Genomic DNA, 23,899 nt, shown 5'->3' with positions numbered 1-23,899 from the left:
TGTTGTATCTATTATGATTATTATTTCTGTTGTAATTGTTAGTTCTACTTCTATTATAATTATTTCTATTATAACTCCCGCTTCTATTGTTATAATTATTATTCGAGTTTCTATGTCCTTGATAATTTTGATTGTCTCTGTTATATGAGGTATTGTTGGAATTGTTTCTTGACTGCGATCTGTATGGTGTTCTGCTTCGTGAATTGTGGTATACTGGTTATGTTGATGGTAATTTTCATCCGTTGACGTTATTCGAATTAATTCTTCTGTTATGTAGATTTTGATTATTTCACATATGACTATAAAATGATCTTTCTTTTGGTCGTGCAATGCTTTCTCTTCGTGGTCTTTTAAAGCATCTGCCTTTTGTGTGACCGTGTGAACTGCAATAGCTGCAAAAGAGTGCCAATTCGGTCTTCCTTTAAAATTTTTTCTATCGTATGTGTTTTTAATTCCGTTTAGAACGTTACAGATTGTTCCTTCAAAGTGTTCTGAATCATTTTGGTTAAGATCATTTATTTTGTTACAAGCTATGTTCATTTGTTTGAGATCTTCATTAGTATTAGTTGTGTTTTGATTAACTTCATATAGTCTTTTGTGATTGTTTGCTATTGTTCGTGTTAAATCCATTTGATCTATTTTGTCAACTAATGTTTTGAATGGCATTTCTGGTTCTCTTGGCGTTTGTTTATGATTTGCATGATTTTTCAAGGCTGCTGTTTTTAATTCGTTATCCAAACATCTGATGAATGTTTGATTCATTACGCTATTTCTATAATCTTCTGTATATAGTGAATATGCTGTTTTTACAAGTGTTTCTATTCTCAGTGCGCGTGATCGTAATGATTCATTTGTGTGTTTTTGTAATTGTTGTAACACTATTTTTGCTTGTTGTTTCGATTTCTCTGAATCGAAAATGTCTGAGAATTCTTTACAGAATGTTTTCGAATCCAATATTGTGTCACTTGGAAGAGTCGAATACCACTTTTGAGCTGGTGCTTGTAGTGTATGTAATATTAAAGCTGCTCTTTTTACTTTCCATTGATGATGTCCTGGTTTGTTTACTGGTTCTATGCCGCTACTAAATATCATTGCTGCGACTATACTGTTGAGATATTCTTCAACAGTATATGCAGGGTCTGTACCGTCAAATGGTCGTATTGTTGTTGGTACTGAACCACTACTAATGTTTTGTTCTATTCGAGGCTCTCCGTGCATACTCACTGATGTTAATTGTTTATAGAATCGTAAAGGAGGTTCTCTTACTGTTGTTTTTGTTCCTTCTGTTGCGATTGAGTTTGATCTTCGTGTACGATTTTCTTGTTGTCTACTGTTTTGAAAATTATTTGTTTGTATACTATTATTATTTGAGTTTCTGTCATTGTTTGAGGCTCCGTTTTCTGATCTTAGATTGTTTTGTCTATTAATGTTATCTAATGTTCTTTCAAGTTTGTCGAATACCATTTCAAGTGCTTCTTCTTGTTTTCTTTCTATGCTCTCGTTAACTTGTCTAAATTTGTCCATAAGTTTGTTCGTATGATTTGTTACTTTTTCTGTTATTTCTTCTTTGAGATCTTGATAATTGTACATTTGTTGCTCCCAGAATAGTTCATGTTGTTCTCGGTTATCATTCGATGAACTAATATATGTGTTATTTCTATTATGATTATATTGTGTTGGGTTCTCATTTTTTCGTAGAACTTTTTGATTCACTGTTGGTGGTAGCAAGTTTCCGATTCTTAGATTTCTTTCTTCTGAATCAGATATATCTATTTTGTCTGCTATATTCTGTTGATTTCCAAATAAATTTGATGATAACTGTTTATCTGGTTTTATTATTGACTTTTGTTTTGATTGTAAGTTTGTATTTATTTGGACATCTTTTGGTGTTGATGTTGATGTTAAGCTTCTTGACAAGTTAAATGATGAAGAACCTGCTTGTCCTTGATCTTCAATTTTTACATAATTTTCTAATCCTACTATGCAATTTATGCTATCTGAACATATTTTTATTGTGCTCTCAAAGTGTTGTGAATAGTACTCATTTTTCCAAATGCTTTTGAGTTCGATACATAAGTTTTCGATTTCTTCGTGAAATGTTTCTCCAAACTGTATACGTTTGTCATTATTGTGTTCAAAATTATCTAACCAGAATAGGAATGTGAATCCTGAGACAATTTTCATTACATCTGATGTTGCTGTTTTTAATTCTGGTTTTAGTTCAATGATTTTTGTTAACCAATTGTTATAATTTATTATGTCATTTCTTAGTCTGTCGTTTACTGATTGTATTTGTTTCTTTTGTTCATTCACGTATACGATTGTATTTCGTAGTATTCCAAATGTTGTAGAGGGTTTTGCTGTTAATTTTGTTCTGTCTTGAGAATCTTCGTGTCGCTTTAAGAATGTCTTGAACATACCAGATAGTGTTGTTTCATTCTGGAAATTATAAAAGGTTTTTCTATTTCCGTTTTCATCTGTTAAGGTGAATGTATAATTGTTATTAAATTGGTCTCTATCCAGTAGTTTTTCTGGTAGGTAATGTGCTAAGTAATTTCTATGAATGTTAATTTGTTGTATATGTTTTGTTTTTTTGAAGAGGTTAATCTTCAAATTTATTATTATTCTGTAAATAATTTCGCGGTGCTCTTGCGCGCAATCGCTAGCAATTGTAAATGGTGTTAAGAAATGGTTTGTAGTTGATTGCGGTTGATGGTTGATATCCATTTTTATTACTTTTATTGTTCACTAAATAATATTGTTAATTTTATTCCGTTATGGAGATTTGAAAATTGTTATTTTGTTTGATTTAGTTCGGAACTGATCGCACCAGATAAGATGTGTTCTGAGCTTACCTTTTTATAGGCTACTTCTGGATCTGTCTGATGGTTGTCTCAAGAAAAGGGCATACTCTTAAGGCTTACCTGACTAACTAAAGTTCTAGATCTCTAGTCTGTTACTCTTCTATCTGAGCTTCAGTAGACAGTGCACGGGCCCCAATGCTAAAGTCTAACGTATATCTCAATATTAAACACGAGCGGAGTAGAGAGAGAAAATTATACTTTATTATTATATCACGTCTGTGACTAGTACCCACTAACGGGTAAAGTGAAAAGGGATAGACGGAAAACAGATAAACATTTAAGGAAATGTATTTTCCCTTTTTCAACCAATCAGGGTTGAGTATTTCAGTCTTCATTTATTTAAACAAATAAAGTCTTCAAGTCTTTTGTTGGAAGTCAACATTGACTCCATCATTGATTTATATATATTTATATATAACTAGATTTATATATAACTGTCAAGCTTTCTTCATCTATGGTGCCGGTAAGCTTAAGCGATGGCATGCAAAATTTCTGAAAACTATAAAACGTCTGCAAAAGTTTTATGTCACTAAAACAATTTTGTTTTTGAATTGACACCGCGGATTTTTCGGCTGGTGACATTAATTTTAATGAAATTTGTATATTATGACGATAACTAGAACTCCGTGGGTGTTTTAGTAAACTCTCTAGTCTCTCTGTCTCTCTCTCTCTCTCTCTCTCTCTATATATATATATATATATATATATATATATATATATATACATATATATACAGATATACATACATATATATATATATTTATATATGTATATATATATATATATATATATATATATATATATATATATATAAATATATATATATATATATATATATATAAATATATATATATAGAGAGAGAGAGAAAGAGAGAAAGAGAGAGAGAGAGGGAGAGAGCAATAGTAGATTCAGAAGCTTATTACAAATAACAGTCAAGCCTCATCTAGGGTGCCAGTGAACTTAAGCGATGGCATCCAAAGATTCTGCAAACAGAAAAATTTCTGCAATTTTTTTTCCCACTAAAACACATTTGATTTTGAGTTGACTCCGCATAGTTTTTGGCTGGTGACATCGGTTTTTATGAAATGTATATATTATAATGATACCTAAAATCTTGTGCGTGTTCAAGTATAGTCTCTAGTCAGAGGTCACTTTGGTCTGGATGGTCTGACCATAGGTCAGTTTTCTAAGAAAGGTACAGGGCCGAGGTTTCACCCTTAATCCACCCCTCCATTAGCTGGGAATAGAGTGTAATGCAAATTCAACTCCTATTTATCAGGGAAAAGAGTGTAAGATTGTAATTTTAAAAAATTGCACTGTATTTACACTCTTTTCTCAACTCTTTTTACACTCTTTGCAAAGATAATACTTTAGGGTGGACTGATGAAAAATTCTTATAGAATTACCATTAAAAACAAAATAAAACGTTAATTTGTTGTAACAGGTGGCGCAATGGTTAATGCAAAAAGCGAAAGTAAAATGTTGGACATAGGGAAGGTCGGGGGATCGACCGTCACTACCTCCTTCCACCTTTACTTTTTAAAAGTACACACTTGTAATTACACTCTTCCACCGTTAGTTAAGTGGAGAAATAGGGGTGTAGTTATTTTATTTTTACACTCTTTACACTCTTTTATTTTGGCAAAAATCCTCAGCCCGGGGTCTGATCATAGTTTATTCATAGTCTGGACAATGGTCTGAATTTGAGTCTGATCATAAGCGCACTATAGCCTGGACCATAGTCTGTGTACGATCTGATCAGAAGAATTCATCTTGTTCTGGACAGTCTGATCAAAAGTCAATTCGCCTGGAAAGCCTGATCAGAGGTTATTACAGTCTGGATAATCTAATCCTCAACCTGAGAAGTAGTGTTCTGTCAGTATAAGGATCCCTAATACGCAACAGCTATTCTTTCAGTGCGGCGCAAGTGTTCCAAACAAGAAAAGTCGTATGGTGACTGAGCAAATAAAAACTTCCAATATAACCTTTCATTAATTGGGTATTCAGTCTGGCAGTACTGAAGGACCTCATAATAGTCGTGAAAAACTTCGTGCAACGCCTTGAAGCATCGATTTTCAGGAAAGCCGTTTTCTGCTAGAATACTTGAATCGGCCGAGCTTGTGTAGCCATCTGGACAAGCGCACAGTGTGGTTCCAACTGTAATCAAGCACTAGTTACCGTTTTAAGCAAAACAAAAGCCAACTCCTGATTGACATGATTTTAAGAAGGTGGTGTATTAAAGTAGGTCCAAGTTATTTATTAAAAAACTCTCCTTAGCACTATTTTTGCTAACTCGAACACACTTTGCCGCGGACCGAATGTTGGTTTTTTATAACAGCTATTTGTTTATTTAATTTTATAGACTAGGATAAAATAGAATTCATCATCAAGAGCCCGAGCATTCCGGTTTGTCAAAAAGTTGGTATGTTCAGTTTCAATTGTAAGAAATAGTCGATATATTCGGTTTCTTAGATTCAGTTTGTTCGGTTTTAAACGTAGGAAACTATCCGTGGGTTCGGTTGTGAACCACAAGATGTCATGAGAAAATGTCTTATGGAATTGATAAAATTGTGTTAGCGAACAAAAAAGACAACACCGACCAAGAAATATGAAGTGCTAACGTCTCTTTCAGCTAGAGAAAAATAACAATACGGATGATACCCTATGTTCAAAAACCGACGATTTTTCTACTAGGGTTCTGGTATCAATTTTTTTCCCACGTCGCATTATGATTTATCATCCACAACTCTGGTTACATTTGATGTTGTGGGAAAATTTTTGTTAAAAATGGCAGTTTTACGCCAGGAATTACGCAATCAATTATAAAGTCGTCGACAAACATCATTCTTTTTCTCAGTTCCCTATCAGGTGGAAATATTTTATTGCCATGAACACCTTAAACATCAGTTGGCGCTGTTAAGTCTCTGATTTTATGGTATTTGAGGTATTTTTTCAATACTCACAACAGTTTCGTTTGAACTTTGAAAAACTTTTCTCTGTTCATTCGTAGAAGAAATAAGGAGGAACTTCGGGTCTTTAGTGAAATTTCTATCCGATATGCAATTTGACTTTAATTTTAGTACAGTTTACGATCAGCAGTCTGAATGAAGCGCCTCGTCTCAATGGGAAAGACAAGTGCTCTAAGGGCGCTAATCTGTATTTAATAAAATTCTTGTCTAGGACCGGATTGCATCTGCACAGTAGACGAATATGATTTGCAATTACTAAAAAAATCACTTAGAATACCCCGGGATGACTCTTCTTAGATACCATATCCAAGATCACATATGGTTCCATACAAGTAATGGCAAAATTTCCTGTATGGTCTTGCTATGGCTTCTAAGAAGACATATATGATCTTGGGTATGTTTTCTAAGATTTTACATATAAATTGTAGTTTCAGCATAAAAACACGTGTTTGAGAATTTTCTCTCAGACTGAATTTCTTATGACCTTAGATATGGTATCAATGAAATTATTATGGTCTTGGATATGGAATCTGAGACACCTTCAATCTGTTTGTTATTCGAAACCGTTTCTAAATCTATTTGTTGTCTTTTTTCCGTTTTTGGCAGTCTTCCAAGTTCTTTTTACCAAAAAAGAATGATTAAAAAACTTATATGTTAATGGTCTTCTATGAGCCATAGATTTCTATGGTCTGGGATATAAAACCTAAGACACCATCAGCCATTTTTTTTCAGCCTTCCTTTCCTTTATCTTTGTTTTCTCTATCAAGTTAAATGAAGTTCCTTCAACCATAAAAAAATCATGATCAATTTTTATGCTTATGGTCTTTTATCGGCCATAGATTTCTATGCTCTTGGTTATGTAAACTTAGTCCCCATAAGAAAATTTTAATTTATTCAAAAGCAAATCAAAGTTTGTCACATTGTGCTTAATATGCGATCCGAAATACGTCATTTGAGACCTTGTTTTGTTTTTTGTACTGTTCTTTCTACTATTGTTTTGTTTTTTGTATCTAAGATACGATACGCACTAAACATGACTTTGATATGGTATCTGAGATGGATTTATGGTGGTCAGCCCGGGACGTCGTCAATTCCTCTATGAATAGGAATCATTTATGATAAAAGGTTAAGTGCAAATCACGCGTGTCATTTTTTTTTCCTTAATCCTGCTTGGCTGACATATTACGCCCCATGAATAAATTCTTACGACAAAATGGAACATTGCAACTGAATCAAGAGCGAGAACATTAATAAGCATTAGTGTACAGCAGTAAATGTTATGATCATATATCAATTATCTTCTCATCAGACGAAGATAGGGGTTAAAAAGCAGTAACAGAACAGAACTTAATATAAATTTTGACACCGCATCCCTCTTGAGAAGAAAATTTTCTGTGCAATCAAATTGGTGGATGAGATACTATACAAAATAATTATGGGTTTCGGACTCTGTAAAAGAGCGGTTATTGATCTTGTTTCCCGTTTTGGATATCAGTGAATAACACTTTCAGTAATTTGTAGTTTTTCATGTAGTTTCTCAGTTTTTGGTTTCAGCTGTAGTTGATTCCAATGGTATGATTCCGTGACGTATTTTTTGGTTCCAATCCATCTTTTGGATTTTCTGTGAGGTCCGTGCATCTTGACAAAGCAGAGTGTCCAAAATCGTGCTTGGAGGTGCTTAGAAATTACCATTTATTAGGAATTAGGATTATTGACTTAAGAATATTGATTAGGAATTACCATTTACTCAAGAATTACCATTTTTGTCTGTAATTCTTCTAGAGAAAAGAATTAGATTCTGCTGGAGAGGGCAGTTATCAGCAGAATCTGGAAACTACCGATTCGAAAGCAAAGCTTGCTGAACGTACTTTTGGTGTCTATTCCTTTTAGCTGGTAAGGATTAGGGTCATCAAGCGTTGAGAGTTCCTGTTAATCAACATATGAATATGGCATTTGCGGATGTGCAATGTTTTTCGAAATTGTACACGCATTGCGATTGCTTATTGATGAAGCGCCACATTTCTTCTCCTGTTATCCTGGCAAGAAATTTGGTTTTCATTTTTCCCCACTAGTTTTGTTTGGTAGATTTATCTCTAGTTTCCAAAAACTTTTGACTTTACAGTGTCCTCTTCTTAAAGCACATGATGCACGAGACATTATTGCGCTTGAGAACCACTTTTTGCTTTTTGCAATATGGTAGTCTCTCACTTCGTCTTCCAATTGACAGGGTTTGCGTATAATCGAGGTTTTTGGAAACGCTTTAATAACCTCGTAGCCAATCCTGCCGTCAAATTCTTTGGCCAGTGTTAATGGTTGTTTTTTTTTTTTGGGGGGGGGTATCACAACTATAGTCAGCGTTAATTCACCGGCATCAAACACTAAGTTTTTCTCGTGTGAATCACACAAAAAAATCGTGTATTGACATAAATATTTCGTGAAATTTTGAAATCCCTTTGAGATGATTCCTTTTTTGAGTGAATATCGGCCATGGCATAAACTCCCGAAAAAAAACCGTTGCCTATCTGCAATGGCTATCTAACAACCCGGGTCGAGGCCGATTGGTTAACCTGTAAGACCTTGAAAGCTTCTGGCAGAAACTTACAAGGCGATGCATCGTCTTGCAAGTTTTTCTTCCAACAACTTGCAAGTTCTTACAAGTTAACCATTCAGCTCGCAGGGTTCTTACGAGTTAAAGATTTGACTTAGATAATATATTACAAAAAGTCATGTGAATATAAGTTGTTACCAGTTAAATTTTCTGCCTAGAAATGATTGTAAACAGTTGCTTCAAAAATTTTGAATGTGGAAAAGTGTGAATTAAAATTATAGAATAAAAACTCAAAAAATGAAGGCTCAAGAAATTATTTTGATAAAATGATGACATATGATTTTGAAACTTCAATCAAAATTAAGCAATCGTGAACAAGCCAATTTAGATCTATTGTTTACTAATTGACTTGCAAAAGGACCTCTTGATTTGATAAAATTGAGAAGTAAAAATTTTATCAACTTTGGTTGCATTGTAATATGTTATCCAAATTGAGCAACTGACTCTCACGCGCTTTGTACGTTAAATGACTGAGTGTTAAATTGAATTAACCAATAAGAGCTGAGCTCAACCGAAATGAACTTGCAAGAAACATACAAGTTAGACATTTGACTTGCAATTCTTACAAGTTTACCAGTCGACTTGTAAGTTCTCACAAGTTAACCATTCGACTCGCAAGTTCTTACAAGTTAACCATTCGGTCTCGACACTGGAAGAGACAAATGTCAGAAAAACGGTCAGAAAACCGGTCAGAATTTTTTCTAAGTTTCAGCAATTAAACCTGAAAAAGTGTTCATAAAAATGATACATTTTGGTTCATTTTATGACTTTTTAATACAACAACAACTAGAAAAACCGCTGTCGATAATTTTTCGGTTAAAGATTGCTAATTTTAATTATACGTTTTTTCATACGAGAAATCGTGTGATTTTTGATCACACGAGGAAAATGGTCTCGTGTGAAATCACATGAGACGCTTTTTTTACACGAAATATCGTATAAAGTTTGTTCAAACGAGAAAAACTCATGTGATTTCACACGAGAAAATTTTAAAGTGCATATTTAATTTGTAGAGCTCAAATGAAAGGCAATTGTTTTTCTGATGCTACTTCCTTTTTGCTTTTGGTTTTTTTGATGCTTTGATAATTGGTTTCAATATATTTTCATCCTTTCTTGTGGCTTATTCTCATGCAAAATCATGTCGAATTTTGTCCATTCCAAACGTCTGGAAGTAAAAGAAGAGTTCTAATTTTTTCAAATGATATTCTTTCTTCAACATCATGCATTAGAAATCCTTGTTGTATGTTTTTCACATATACGCAACCTGTAACTGATAGCCGATAAACATGGGTTTCATTAAAAAGCGTTTTACGGTTCTGTTCTTCATCAATATATGCCCGACGTCTCTTTTTTGAACTTGTCTTTCTACAAAGTCAAATGATCGATAATAAAATGCATTGAGTTCATTTGTCTCTTTAACAACTTACGTCACAGCATTTTGCTTTCCTATTGGTTAGGCTGCTCACTCGGTGTAATCCGCGGATTGATTTTCGGACGCGGGTTTCAAAATATTTTTCAATACATTAGTGACAATCGTGCCTTCAAAAAGTTCTTCACTATAGTATGTTCACAATAATGATCAAAACTGGTTGGCAGGAACGCTGTTTTTTTTAATTGTAACAATAAACAACTAAAATCTCTTTAAGAATGGCTTGAGTACAAATAACCCCTTTTTCTTATTTCTTTGGCTTTTACAAGTCGCGGTGAATCGTTTTGCACTCCAAATACTGCATTAATATATCGAGATGCAAAAATGGAACCTTGGAAACTGCGAAAATCAACTCATCCCGGCTGCCTCTGTCCTCTAGGAAAACTTAAGTCAGTTTTTTGTGAATTGCTATGGTTTCGACAACGTACACAATTCTTCATTTCAAGCAGAAGCCACATCAGTTCTTTATCTCATAACTGTCGCCATGGAAAGCAAGCTCTGCTTTAGTATCCGACTGTCAAATTAATCTTCTGTTGACTCTTCAGAGTACTAGCATTTAGTTTATTCTTACGCTATTCCCCACCCTTTCTTCTTCTCTTGTTTTCACTCTTCAACCCCACTCTTTTCTTTTTGTGCCCCCAGCGCGAACCCCGCACCCTTTCTTCTTTTCTTTTGTTCTCGCGCTTCAACCCCAGCCCTTTCTTTGTGTGCCGCCAGCGCAAACCTACACCCCTTTATAGGGTCTCTGTTTTTCTTTGGTGGTTATAGGCGCGGTGCGCTCTTTTTGAAGCTCAGTAATTTGCCGTCCCTAGTCGTCAAAGAAGCTGAAGAGGCCCACGAAATTCCGAGAGTTGGCAACAAATGTTTTGTTAAAAAGAAATATTATCAGAGTTTAGGTCGTCTTGGCATCAGATATGAAAATACTATAGTTCGACTGATATTGGACGCGGTCTAGGTATAGCACCCTATTTTTTAGGTAAAAAAGACCTATGATCAGACTTTATTTTAACTGTACCGGAAATGAACAGACCGTAGTTGACCGATATCGGTTATTAAAAGACAGTTGGTCGACTTATGAAAAGACTATGGGTCGACCGACATTGAGTATGAAAAGACCGTAGGTTGACCGATATGGGATATGAAAAGCCTGTTGGTCGATTTATGATTAGCGTTTCGAAATAGGACTTTCTGTCCTGTGGACCAACAGTATTTTTTTTAAAAAAATGGTTTTGCTCTAAGGGCACTTGTTGGTCTTTGTCAAGTGAGTTTTATTATTACGATTGGAGAGTTTATAAGTTCAGTTTAGTTGGAATATTGATACTGTATTGCTCCTCATCAACTATTTTAAAACGAGATCTCTACCTTCCCACTTCAAAATATTGTTTTTAAATTCTGTACTTGTCGATTTTGTTAACCAATTGTCATTCCTTTTACCCAGTCATTGCTTAAGGGATAATCAGAATTTTCCACATACTCATCTTGGCATATTTTTTTACGCCCCTGGCGGTTTTTTTTGTTGCATATTAACGTGCTATATAACATACATAAAATGCAACTGGTGACATCAAAACACTTGTGGGGGGGGGGGGGGTAATGGATCCGAAAAAATATAAGTTTTCTTTATTTTATCTGGTATTTAGTTTTTTATGGAACTTTATGCGCTTGACCAAAGTCGTAGTCGAGATGGCCACCCTAACCTGAATATTGTCACAACCATGATGGAAATCTAGACCATTTTCTCAACCTGCCATCTGCTGTTTTCTCATAACATCCTACTTTGCTCAATTGCTGTCTTTTCATATATGGATCAGCGTTCTTTTGAACCAGTGATTCTCACAGCAAAAATTGGTCAACAACGGATTTTCCTTACTTAATATTGGTTGGTCATGGTGATTTCAGATTTCAAATAAGTTTTTTTGAGAATTTTTAACAACGCACATTTTCTTAAACTCTCTTTGCAGAACGGCAGTGGTAAGTACCAGTTGTGAAAAATATCGTCATGAAAAGCAGATATATGATTAAGTTTAAAACGTTTAACCGGAAAATGTAAAACTGGGTCAACTGTTAGTCAACAATAAATAAAATAATTGAGTTTGTACAACCAAGTGCAATCAATTTAGTTGGTTTTAAAAAGTAAGATTTTTTGCATTGCTGTTTTAAAGTTCATTATCCACTTTCTTATTGTACCTGTCTATGTGAGCCACCTCAGAATAGCATACAGGCCTTGCTTGTTTGCTTCTTATGATTCTTTTATATAGTGTTCATGGATAGACCCCTGGATAAAGCGTTAAGTTATTTCTCGCAACAGTGAACATATATCAATTTCAATTATCGATTCATTAAAAATAGCATCATTGAGTTGGCAAGACAAGAAGTAGGACGTGACGAAGGCAAGGAGAAAAAAAGTTTTGAAAGTCCTCAAAAAAAGTAGTTTGGGTCTTATATCAGCTTAGCCGGGAATTTATAAAGCGGCCGACTGATTTTGTGGTAGGAGGAGTAAATACAGTTGCTATCGAGCATGAAGACTCAGACTCAAATAAAACTTATAAAATATTCACTATCTATTAATAGAATGAACTCAATTCTGAGTGGACAAAAATGTAAATAAAAAGTATAAATGAGAGAGACATAACACGAATTATTCATTCATTCTTCAATTGATTCTTGTGAAACTTAGTGCCATTTGCCATCCTCAGAACTTGTGAAATTTTCACATATTAGCAGAATACCGGACGCTTGCGAACCTAAACACTTAAAAAATATTTGAAAAGGAAACATAAAAACTGCACACGGAACCTAAACATTAGTAGGAAACTCCTATTAGAATTGCTCTAGGACCACGTCTAATTAATTGCATGAAATACTGGGGTGTTCCTACAACATTATCAACATGGACGTCGTGTAGCTCCCACAAATAAAAACAGTTTTTCTCCTACAACTGTCTTTGATATACTATCGCTTCCGCCTATTTCTATATGTGATCGTGTCCACCAGGGACCAAACTGTATCATTGCATCTCTCCCATTACAATCTAAGTCATAGGGAACCTCTCCATTTAGAATTCCTTCAATATTAAATGTCCAGCCAACTGAGCCATTCAAACACTCTTAAGCTGATACCTTAGCATATATGCGTGATTCACCATGATAAGCTGACATATTATCAAAAAAACCTTCAAATTGATTTAAATCAGCAAGCGATTCCACTTCTCTACAAAAATCCTCCTTTATCCCGACTATTTCTTTATTTCGAAACTCTAACGGCAACTTCGGCCAACCGTTTTCACCTACTATTGACTCCCTCCGCTCTTCAACTAACTTAGCCTTTAATTGATGCCAAATTTTCAACCCAGAGCCGTCATCCCATGGAACTTCCTTCCACTCAAGTTCTATTAGCTTACCCTCTTTAGATACTCCTCCTTAAACTTCCTTATATCCCCCAATAGATCACTTCTTTGCCGCCTACGAATAAACAAGGCTATATTAAAGATTGTATCAAAAGAAAACAAAACTTTAAAACTATAACAAAAAAACGAACCCTCTTGGATGTGTTGATAGAATATTTGACACCTTTAACCCCATAATAAGTCGAGCCATAACACTTCACTGAAATAATAATTCTAAACTCGACAAATAATAAAACAAAAAAAAACATTTCCAGATAAAACTCAGCAAACACAATTTAAAAGAATCTACCCCCCTTTTCCCCCAACACATTTCTACCAGAAACACGTGACCGCTAGCATTCAATCGAAGTATTAAATATTCAATTGAAATCATTGATTCACAATCAACGTTACCATTAAAATTTCCCCAATTTTGGTCAGTTCGTTTCCTCCTGATCCCACAAAATCTAATCAAAAAAGACATTTGGAACCGATTCAAATAACTCTAACCACATTTCCCAAAAAATTTGCACTAGTTCATTTCAAATCTAATCTTCACTGACGTTACAACTAATGCTAATGGACTTCTCTGGGCCTCCTAATTACACTAAGGAAGAGAATGCCAATGCAGCTATGAACGGAAAAAAATGCAAAACTAATCCCCTGGGCTCCAGATGCCTCCACTCATTCACCGCGTACAGAATGGCGAGAGGAGACGAAGCTCACATTTCTATCTCCAACGACAAAAGTTGAATTGTAATGGCAACAAATTGCCACAGAATCATTCCGAGGAACCCTCTCACAAGCAAAACTGACACACAAAAGTGCACATAAGAAAGCCATACACAGAAATCAAACTCACATGTTAAAGGGTTTTCTAACCCATGCTAAACGCTTTTCTAGATAGCCGCAGTATTGAGCATGAAGACTCAGACTCAAAAAAAACTTATAAATTATTCACGATCTATTAATAGAATGCACTCAATTCTGATAAGACAAAAATGTAAATAAAAAGTATAAGTAAGAAAGGCATAACAAGAATTATTCATTCATTCTTCAATCGATTCTTGTGAAACTTAGTGCTGTTTGCCATCCTCAGAACTTGTGAAAATTTCACATCTTAGCAGAATACGGGACGCTTGCGAACCTAAACACTTAAAAAATGTTTTAAAAGAAAACATAAAAACTGCACACGGAACCTAAACATTAGTAGGAAACTCCTATTAGAATTGCTCTGCAGAGAGTTACCATAGTTGCGTTTGATGAAATTTTTAGGCATTAATCTTTCATTTCATGTTGAATGAAAAATTCGATTGAGTTCCATTCTCAGTTTAATCTGATTTTTATCTGAAATGTTATCTACAATGCTGTAGCGTTTTGCGCTTCTGTTAGTCTTGAGCTGACATAACAATTGGTTATATAGTTTCTGATAAAAAAAAATACGCAGCTGTTTGATTTCCTAAACTCTACGCTCGTTCTGCTCTTGGATAAATTTAGTGTATCTTCCGCAGTTTAATCCGCCGTTGTTCTTACTTTTTATAGGAGCGTCCAGACTTGGCTCAATTCAGCCAGAGCCCTTCTTAATGCTGTTGCTTAATTAAAGTCAAAAGTACTCATTGAGCTTAAAAACCGAGCTTGGGATTTTGGATGGTTGAATTGAAAAGTTGAAAAGTTAAACTTTTGTTCCAGTTTTTGCTGATTTTTTAGAAGACAAATAACTTGTATTGGGCTCCGAATTATTAGTTCTGTTCTGATTTTTTTTATTTTCGATATACTTTCCAGCGACCCGAAATTAAAGAACCATCACAATTATTGTGACTATGTTATATGCTTATGCTATAATGTTCAACTTTGTTGTTTCATCTGCCGAATATCGTTCTTTCATGCTCACATGCGCTCATATGTTTTTACTTATTTGTTTGCTTTTGTTCCGACCCCACTTGAGGGGGGAGGAACTATATACTCATATTGGGGTTTTTTGTTCAGACAATTTTGGCCGACTGATATACTCATCGTAGAGGAATGTGAGTGGTATCTTTGAAAAGCTCGTCCAGCGTAGAATTCGAAAAAAGGAGTTTTTTTAATTTCGTTTTTTTCGAGGAGTAATCGATGATTGAAGTTTTGTGTGCACACGTGATATTTGACATGATTTTGTTCACTTTTACAGAAATCTTTCTTCAAATTAAGATATTTTTTTAAAAATATTGATTCAAAACTACCTTTCACGCTACAAAAAGAATCAATTTTGAGTTCCTAATAGACGAAAGGCGATATAAAGACTAGTTATGGCGTCATAGGGAAGTTTACAATAAAAAAAATCGAATTATATTTTCAGAGCTTTTTTAAAGAAATTTTTAGATTTTTATTGTTTTCTTCAGTCACCTAGAGACTAGTTAATTTTAATACCGAGGTTCCATTAATGCAAACCTGATTTACAGACTAATTCAGCCCAACGAACAAAAAAACTCGTTTTTAAGGAATCGCTCGTTTTTTCTTTGCTTCGACCCTGAGTTTTTGTAATCTTAAATAAAATTTTGATTTTGATTTTTGCGATTTTACTAATTTTTTGGAGTCCTATGGCATAAAAGTACAATAGATTTCGTAATGAGCATTAAATGAAACTATCTAGAGCATTGAGTGGACAACTAATAGCTGTTAATGATTTTTCGAGAAATTTTTTTAACATTAACCGATGATAAACTTATTTTCGTGAAATGTAAGTCAGTCCCAGCAATGACCGGACAACCTCCTTTCTACTGCAACCAAAATTAATCTGATTAGCTGTTTCATCTTCTTACTATTTGTTATATGACTTCAATGCGACAAGATTTCCCAAATTTTTTTAAAAATTTTTTGGATATTTTCCAATTATTTGTCTTTCTTGAAATCTTATCTCATTATCCTGATATTGATGTCTCCATTTGGCTCAGAGTTGTTCAATGGATCATGGATCAAGTTTTCAGAGAGGATCTTATGGTTTAAATGGCTTCAAAACTTTCTTCGCGCACATTTCCACTGAATTTTTGGTTTTGTCTGTATTTGTTGTTGTTTCCATAGTCATGGACTTATTTTAGTCATTCCAAGACTTATTGTTATGTCTTATTGATTACCTATGCGTGCAAAAAAAGCGCGGTTCTCCAATCGAATGAATTTTCGAAATTTTTTTTAAACTTTAAATGATCTTCACACTTATTTCCCGAATTGTAAGTTATTCTCAGTTATAACCGGTCCCTTTTGTTCTACTTCGATCAAAATTAATCTAGTTGACAGTTATGTGTTCTAACTACTGGCGTTGTGACTTTGATGCACGAGTTTTCATATTTCTATTTTTGGTATTTTTTAATTTTTTTGGTTCCTTTTGAAATTTCAACACATTATCCTAAAACTAATAGTTGCATTGGCTTAGACAAGACGTTCAATGGATCATAAATAAAGTTTCCATAGAAAAACTTTTGGTTTAAATGGCTTCGACACCTTCTTCTCGCACTTTTCTACTTACTTTTTTGATTTTGCCTGTGTTTGTTTTTGTTGTCATAGTCAATGACTTTTTGATGAGTTATGAATGACAAACATCTGCTTCGTCTCATCGAAGCATATGATGGTGTATTTATTAGCTTCAATTGAAAGCTATTGAAATTAATGGTAGTTGACACTACGGTGTTTCTCAAAATTTTTCGTTGTTTTAATGTAATTTAATTGTTCATGTTTGTTAATTTATTGGAGTAAAATTGTTAAAAAGAAGAACTCCATTGCTGTTAAAAATTAATTAAAAGTAGAAAAGTTTGTACTGAAAAGTCCATTTTCTAAAGGCTTCGACACTTTTCTCGCTTAATTTTTTTTTAGTTTGCTGTGATAGTCTGTTTTTTTCTTCTTTAGGTAGCGGAAAAATGCTGAACGGTCTTATAAGCTTGTAATTGAGTTGTGATTGAATAATGTTACCCGAAGCAGTCAGTTTACAGCAATTAGTGTTAAAGTTTACAGTATTATAGGTTTTAAGGTCTTTTCAATTTTTTCTTTTTTTGTTGTTGTTTTCGTCAACTTGTAACTTGTTTTCATCATTGAGAGGTCCCATACCATTCTTTGCATTTAAAAATTTAACGTGTTTAATGATATTACGACCTAACTGATATTTTGTTTGCTGGACAATATGCGTTTTCATAAAAGTTTATGTGAGTTTTGTATTTGGGTTTCTTTTTCTCCTCCTTTAGCACAATCGCGTAATAACAGATACCCATGATTTTCCGATGTGGCTCAATTGAACGTAATTATTAATTCAGCATAATTTTAGCTGAATTCGTATAATTAGAAATTCAAATAAAAATACAACATTCAGATAATAGCTAATGATTTTAATGGCTTCACTAATTTGCGTTTTCGCAATGTTTGTAATTTTTTGAGTTTTTCTGCATCTATAGTCCGTTCCTATCGCTTAGTCTAACCATACACAGGTCCCATTGGCTTCATTATGACTTTTTACTAAATTTATCAAAAATTATTTCGTTAAATGCCAATGATTTTTAAGACTTGAAATTAATTGGTTTAAAAATGTTGATTGATTTTTGAGTTTCGCCTCATTATTTCTTTTTTTTGTCGACTTGTTACCTAGTCTCAATAAGCAAAAATTCCATCTGCTTTGTAGTTCGGAAAAATTAAATTTGTGTAGACTGATTTGTCTGATTGTAAGTTGATGTTGTTACTAGGTTCCAAACTTGTCTCATCAGAGAAAATTTTCAGCTCAGTTGGTTCTGATGAGTATTTATTTCGGAACCGCGAGGTTATAGTGCATGAGCCAAGATTGATTTAATTTAATCAGTGTGACTTGCATTGCGCGCTGGGTGTAAAACGCGATCCAACGAGTCTGGCTGCAAGTGTACGGGAAGTACGATTATGGTGGAATCTGCACACTGCAATGTTTAGAGTCTGCATGGTCTGATCAGAGCACGGTGTAAAGTATGGATAATCTGTCGTTGTGTTCTGGACAGTATGAAAAGAGCTCTTTCTATTGTCTGTACGGCGAGATTAGAGCTCCTCTCAGGGTCTGGATATTCTGATTAGGAGAAAAAAAAGAGAGCAGCCAGTCCCTGGGGCAAAACGAATAATCAAGTTACTGTTTTTCGAAGAGTTTCGAGCCAGCTTTAGTTGAGGAGCAGCAAAGACCTCGCCAATTTCTGCGTTTACTTTTAAGGAAATAATACCCTTTACTGAAGAACTCAGAATCCATATTTAAGGCCTATTTTTCTCAAAGAAATAATTATGTCAATGATAACTGCTTCTTCGCTGGTGAAAAGTTTTGGTCTGGGTAACCCAAATCAGCTACCAAAGTAGGTCTGGTGACAAAATTAGCGACTCATGTGCTTCTCATCCCGCGCATGACTCAACTTACCCCAGTCAAAAAATAATGGATAATTTGTACAAATTTATAAATTAGTTTATAAACATTTGCAAAACAGATGCATCCCTTTTTAATAATATTTATAACCTTTTGCATATTTGCATTAATTTATAAATTATTTGTAAATTATTGAATTACTTTTAAAAAATTTTTTAATATCTTTGGATTATTTTATAAATTATTTGTATACTTTTGGATTAGTTTACTGGACCCGAGTGTCATAGACTTTCATTACTGAATCAGTACATCCCAACAGTATATCGACGACTCAGTACTGAATCAGAGTACCCTAAGGGTACTTTGTTAGCCAAAGTATGTTCGGTATAAATTCAGAAAGCTTTTTTTTTCTGAAAGTAGGATGATCATGATGTTTTGAGTCTTTCATAATGTTCATAGACTGAGCATAGCAAATTTAGAAAATTTCGAATAACTGATCTCATGCTCTAAATTTTCAAAATGGCGATATCCTCAAAAGCCATTCTAGCTCTAACTAAACCATATATTGGTGCATTTACATCAAACCCATATATTGGGGCATCGGTGGAAGTCGACGGAGGTCGGTAGCGGAGGTCGGTGGAGGTCGGTAGCGGAGGTTGGTAGCGGAAATAGGTTGAGGTCGGCAGCGGAGTTCGGTGGAGGTCGGCAGCGGCGGTCGGTAGCGGAGGTCGGTAGCGGAGGTCGGTAGCGGAGGTCGGTAGCGTAGGTCGACAGCGGAGATCGGTGGAGGTCGGCAGCAGAGATCGGTGGAGGTTGGTAGCGGAAATCGGTTGAGGTCGGCAGCGGAGGTCGGTGGAGGTTGGTGGAGGTCGGTAGTGGAGGTCTGCAGCGAATGTCGGTAGGGGAGGTCGGTAGCGAAAGTCGGAGGTGGAGGTCGGAGGCGGAGGTCGGAGGCGGAGGTCGGAGGTCGTTGTGCGAGTCAGAATTAGTTGTGTTGTAGTGGAAGGTAGAAATAGTAGTGCATGCATCGGCTTCGCCCGTGGGGTGTCAATCCCACTGTTCATCAGTGTGTTTCAGTTTATTTTTTCCAGTGTCTGAATAGTAGAATCAATGATAGACTCATATGTTGTGTATTTCAGATTTGATTGTTGCTTTGATTTTAATCATTTGTTTCCGTCCATTTGTTCACCTTGAAGTATTGTAATGGCCAGTATTGAAGATATTAAGTTCGAATTTTGTTTTCACGAAACGATTATTACGTGTGGAGTCGATTTGTTGCTGGGGATTATTGATCCCATAACCGAAGCTTGCCACGGAACAGTAAATTTAACCAGAGTTGTACCATCAGAAAAACAGGTGAACAGGAAAAGGAGGACGGCCAGAAATAAAATTGGGATTGTGAAAAAGGTGTACTTATGTGACTACTGCGATTATGGGTCGAATGCAAAGTACATGATGGACCGCCACGTAAGGAGGATTCATGAACACAGCGCGGACCGGCAGAAGTGCAAATTCAGTAACTTCACTTCTATGTACCCATTCAACATCAAAGGGCACGTGACGAGAGCCCACAAGGATGGAGTAGAAATGTCGGATTCCAGTAACCTTCCAGTACCTTCAGTGAGACCTCGCAGAAGAGTTATTCTGTCAGATTCATCAAGCTGCCACACCATGACAAAGAACACAGTTGAAATGCCATTTGAAAATGCATTTTCGGAGGTAAACAGTTTCTGGGCGATGTAATTTGTCACTTCTCACTTTTTGTCACTCTCCTGTGTTGCTTCAGATACTTAACTTATAATTAAGTCTTCGTTGTTTTGGGGCGCTGTCTTTTTAAGATCTGTTCACACATTTTCATGAATTATAAAGATTTTTCCTTCTTTTCTATTTTGGGAGCTCTAAATTTCCTGAAGTTTTCAATTTCGCTCTGTTTTAATCTCTTTGATACAGAGAAAAAATGTTTCCTGGAATAGTCTTAAACAAGCAGAAAACTTTTAGAAAGACGGATTGAAAGCGTTTTTATGGAAAACTTTTAGAGATAAAAGGAAATTAATCAAAAGTTTATATAAATTTTACCTAAGAAACCAATTTTTTAGAGCTAAATTTCCCCGGGACTTCAATTTTTTGAGGGCCTCTGAAGTTATTTCTGTCGGCATTAAATTTGCGTTGTGAAATAGAAAATGATAGAATATATCAAAATTTATTTTTGGTGAAAAATATGTTTTAATCTGATATCCTTTTTCGGTAGATTGATTGTCTACTACGTTCGAGAAAACCCATATTTTGATGTTAAAAAATGAAAAAAAGAGATAGAGAGAGATACAAATACATAACAGAAAAATTGGAACAAAAGCTATTTATACAGGATAATGAGGATTTTTCTCTCGAAGGAAAGTTATTCTTAATTTTTAGGTTGTTTTTAAAGAATAGGGAGCTTGTTTTACGTGAAGCACATTTGAAGTTGTGTCATACTCATATACAATTAATGACTCGTTTTTTTCAAAGAACAGAGCGTTACAATAGAGCAAAGAAGTAATTGCATAAATACGGCCATTTTTGGTCGTATTTATTGGTGCTATTAGTAAATATTGTGTTATAACTGCACTTTACTTACAAACCAACTTGGATCGTTCTGAATTCGTCTGTTTTCCATCCATGTGGAGTGATTTTTGTAGATCCCCCGGACTTTGTGTTCCTCACCTCACTTCATCGCATCCCCCCACACCGCCTTTGTTACCTTGTTATAACCGTAACCCATAGCTCTTGACCATTCCCCCCTCTGTACCGCAAACCAAATTGCCCCCAAAGAGTTTGCCCCCCCCCCCCGAACCGTTTTCCCCCAGTTTGCGCCCCCCAAACCCACTGCACCGTATAGAATCCAATTTGTTTCAGGTGATGAAGGCCTATTTCGGATCACTCACAGTCATCACAGTCAGATTTGATACTGTCAATCTACCTCCCTCATCCGCCCTCCTTCGTTCATCTCTGTGACGGATCGAACAGAGGTCGACCTCCGGCTGTTTGGTCCCCTGAAATGACTCGCAGACGTTTCAGAATTGGTCGCGATTATGGCAAACCCCTTGGCGACGTCAAACTAGATGCCTAATCTTTACCAAAGCATTAACCTGAAACAAACACTTAAACTCGAAAACATTAATTTGTGCCTTCAATTATTTTAAATCCAGAAATTTGTTTTATCTAATATGATATCTAACATAGTTTTGTCGGACCATTGTTTTAAATATGTTCAGAACTAGTCCAGAAATTGTCGCGGGGTAACATAAGTATAGCCAAAACAAAAAATTCATTTGAATCTGAGTTTTTGTAAACAACTCATTCTGCCAATTATAAGTTCAGCCTAAAATTCTACCCAATTCTGCGCATTGTAATTTCAGCATATAAATTTCATGATGTGCAGAATATCTGAATTGTAAAATAACAGCATGTTCAGAGTATCGCCAGAGAAAAAACAGCATGTTCAGAATTTCGGCAGAGTAAACGATAAAATATCATGATGAACAGTGTATATTATGCCATGATCAGAGATCTGCGCAGTCTAAATACCATAATTGAGATAGCATGATTCAGTACTGTGTTGTTATGACACACAGGTCCGGGTTAAAAACCAATCAAAAAATTTTGGATTTTTATATAAATTCGAACAAAAATTTTTGTCTTGCAAATAAGCGGAAAGAATCTCTGCTAAATTAAGCTCCAAAAAAATAATTGAATGCAAGAAAACTAAATTTTAAAAATGAAAGGAAATAGTTAATTTCAATGAAAACCAAGAATCAAAAGCACCCATTTTCGGTTATAAAGCAACAAACACACCTAGGCAAAAAACCTAGAATATTTTTTTCAAAAAATGCAAAGGTGCTCCAAATTTGAATATCCCGCCCAGTCAAGATTTTTCTGAATAAACAAAAAAACGAAAGCGAGCTAAGTAGAAATGCCAACCCTATTGAGATTGGAGATTGTGATTGGATTATTTGCATTTTCTTTTTGAATTTTTAAAACATTGAAATAGAGGACAAAAACATCAACGCAGATAATTGTAACAATATTGTAATACTAATTTAAAAAAAACGAAAACTCATTCATGAAAGCACACATAGTGATCTATAGTAAACTATAGTTTTCAATCAAAGCCAATCTCAGTCTAGATAGTCTGATCGAAGCATAGTGATCTGATCAGAGCTACCTTAGGCCGCGCACCTCATCCTGAGACACATACAGGCAGCAATTTTAAGATCTGCTGACGAGCAGTGAGATTTTGCAAGAGTACAAAGTGATCTACTGATATTGATTCATGTTGGTTTTCACCAACATCGACACCGAGAAAAGAAAGAATTACCCAAAAGAAGGGCCACAATCGCAAATGCTAATTCTCTCCACAGAAACGCTGCCTGCCTATGCATTTTGTTGTGCAAGTTTGAGAAATCAATTGGCGTATCAGTGTAGTTGTGGTGTATTGAATACAATTGAGTAAAGAATTTTAAATATTGTTTGTTCTCGAAAAGAGCAAAACTGTAAAATATGCCAACAAGACGGCGAATCTTTTCAGATCAGAGGCATAACACCTTATGCGATTTTGTATCAGGATAACAAAGGGTGGACGCAAACTATATTTAAGTCGGTTAATACTGCCCACTGCTCATAAATTTAAAAGCATGTCCGATGTGTTGTCTCCGAAAAAAGGATGGGCCATTTACCTCTTTGTTTGGTTAACCCCATTGAACAAAGTGTGTCCTCTGATGCCAGACCTAATCATTCAAAACTTGACCATTTGAAAAAACTCCTTAACTGAACTTGAAAATATTTTGTCCGAAAACAAAATCGCTCGCACGGCACGGGGGACATTCTCACATTTCTATATTATATATATATATATATATATATATATATATATATATATATATATACATATACATATATATATATATATATATATATATATATATATATATATATATATAATTTAAATTTATTTATTATGTATATTTATTTATTTATTTATTTATTATTTATATATCGTAGAGAGTTGAGACTGGTATCATTAGAAACCTTGTCCAGCGTAGAATATGGAATTAAAAAGATTATTTTGAATTTCGTTTTTTACAGGGAGATATCGAGGTTAAAACTTTCGAGCAAATAGAGTGAATTCCGTTGATTTTATTCACATTTTTCCGGAATTTTTTACTAAAATTTCGCCAATTTTACAAAAATTTAATAAAATTTTTCAAAAAATATTGTTGTTTTTGTTTTTAGAGACAAAAAAAATTCTCGACTACTCTTAATGAATTTTTTGTCACAA

The 23,899-nt window shown here is 34.8% G+C and overlaps 1 protein-coding gene across 1 annotated transcript in view; it reads right to left on the bottom strand.

Annotated features, from left to right (window-relative positions):
- The window catches only part of LOC142348013 (uncharacterized), a 104,396-nt gene extending 81,326 nt beyond the window's left edge, over positions 1-23,070 (bottom strand). Inside the window, exons 1-2 of the mRNA XM_075399180.1 lie at positions 22,940-23,070; positions 4,851-5,022 (exon numbers count right to left, since the gene is read on the bottom strand). Of these exons, the coding sequence (XP_075255295.1) occupies positions 4,851-5,022; positions 22,940-23,003 (236 nt within the window). The 5' untranslated portion in view covers positions 23,004-23,070. The remainder of the gene's footprint in view (positions 1-4,850; positions 5,023-22,939) is intronic.
- Positions 23,071-23,899: the final 829 nt, after the last annotated feature.

Source organism: Convolutriloba macropyga, chromosome 10 (genome assembly GCF_964194025.1).
Source record: "Convolutriloba macropyga chromosome 10, txConMacr16.3, whole genome shotgun sequence".
NCBI lineage: Eukaryota > Metazoa > Xenacoelomorpha > Acoela > Convolutidae > Convolutriloba > Convolutriloba macropyga.
Note: the sequence above shows the minus strand (reverse complement) of the source record. Positions and strands in the feature narration are given on the sequence as shown.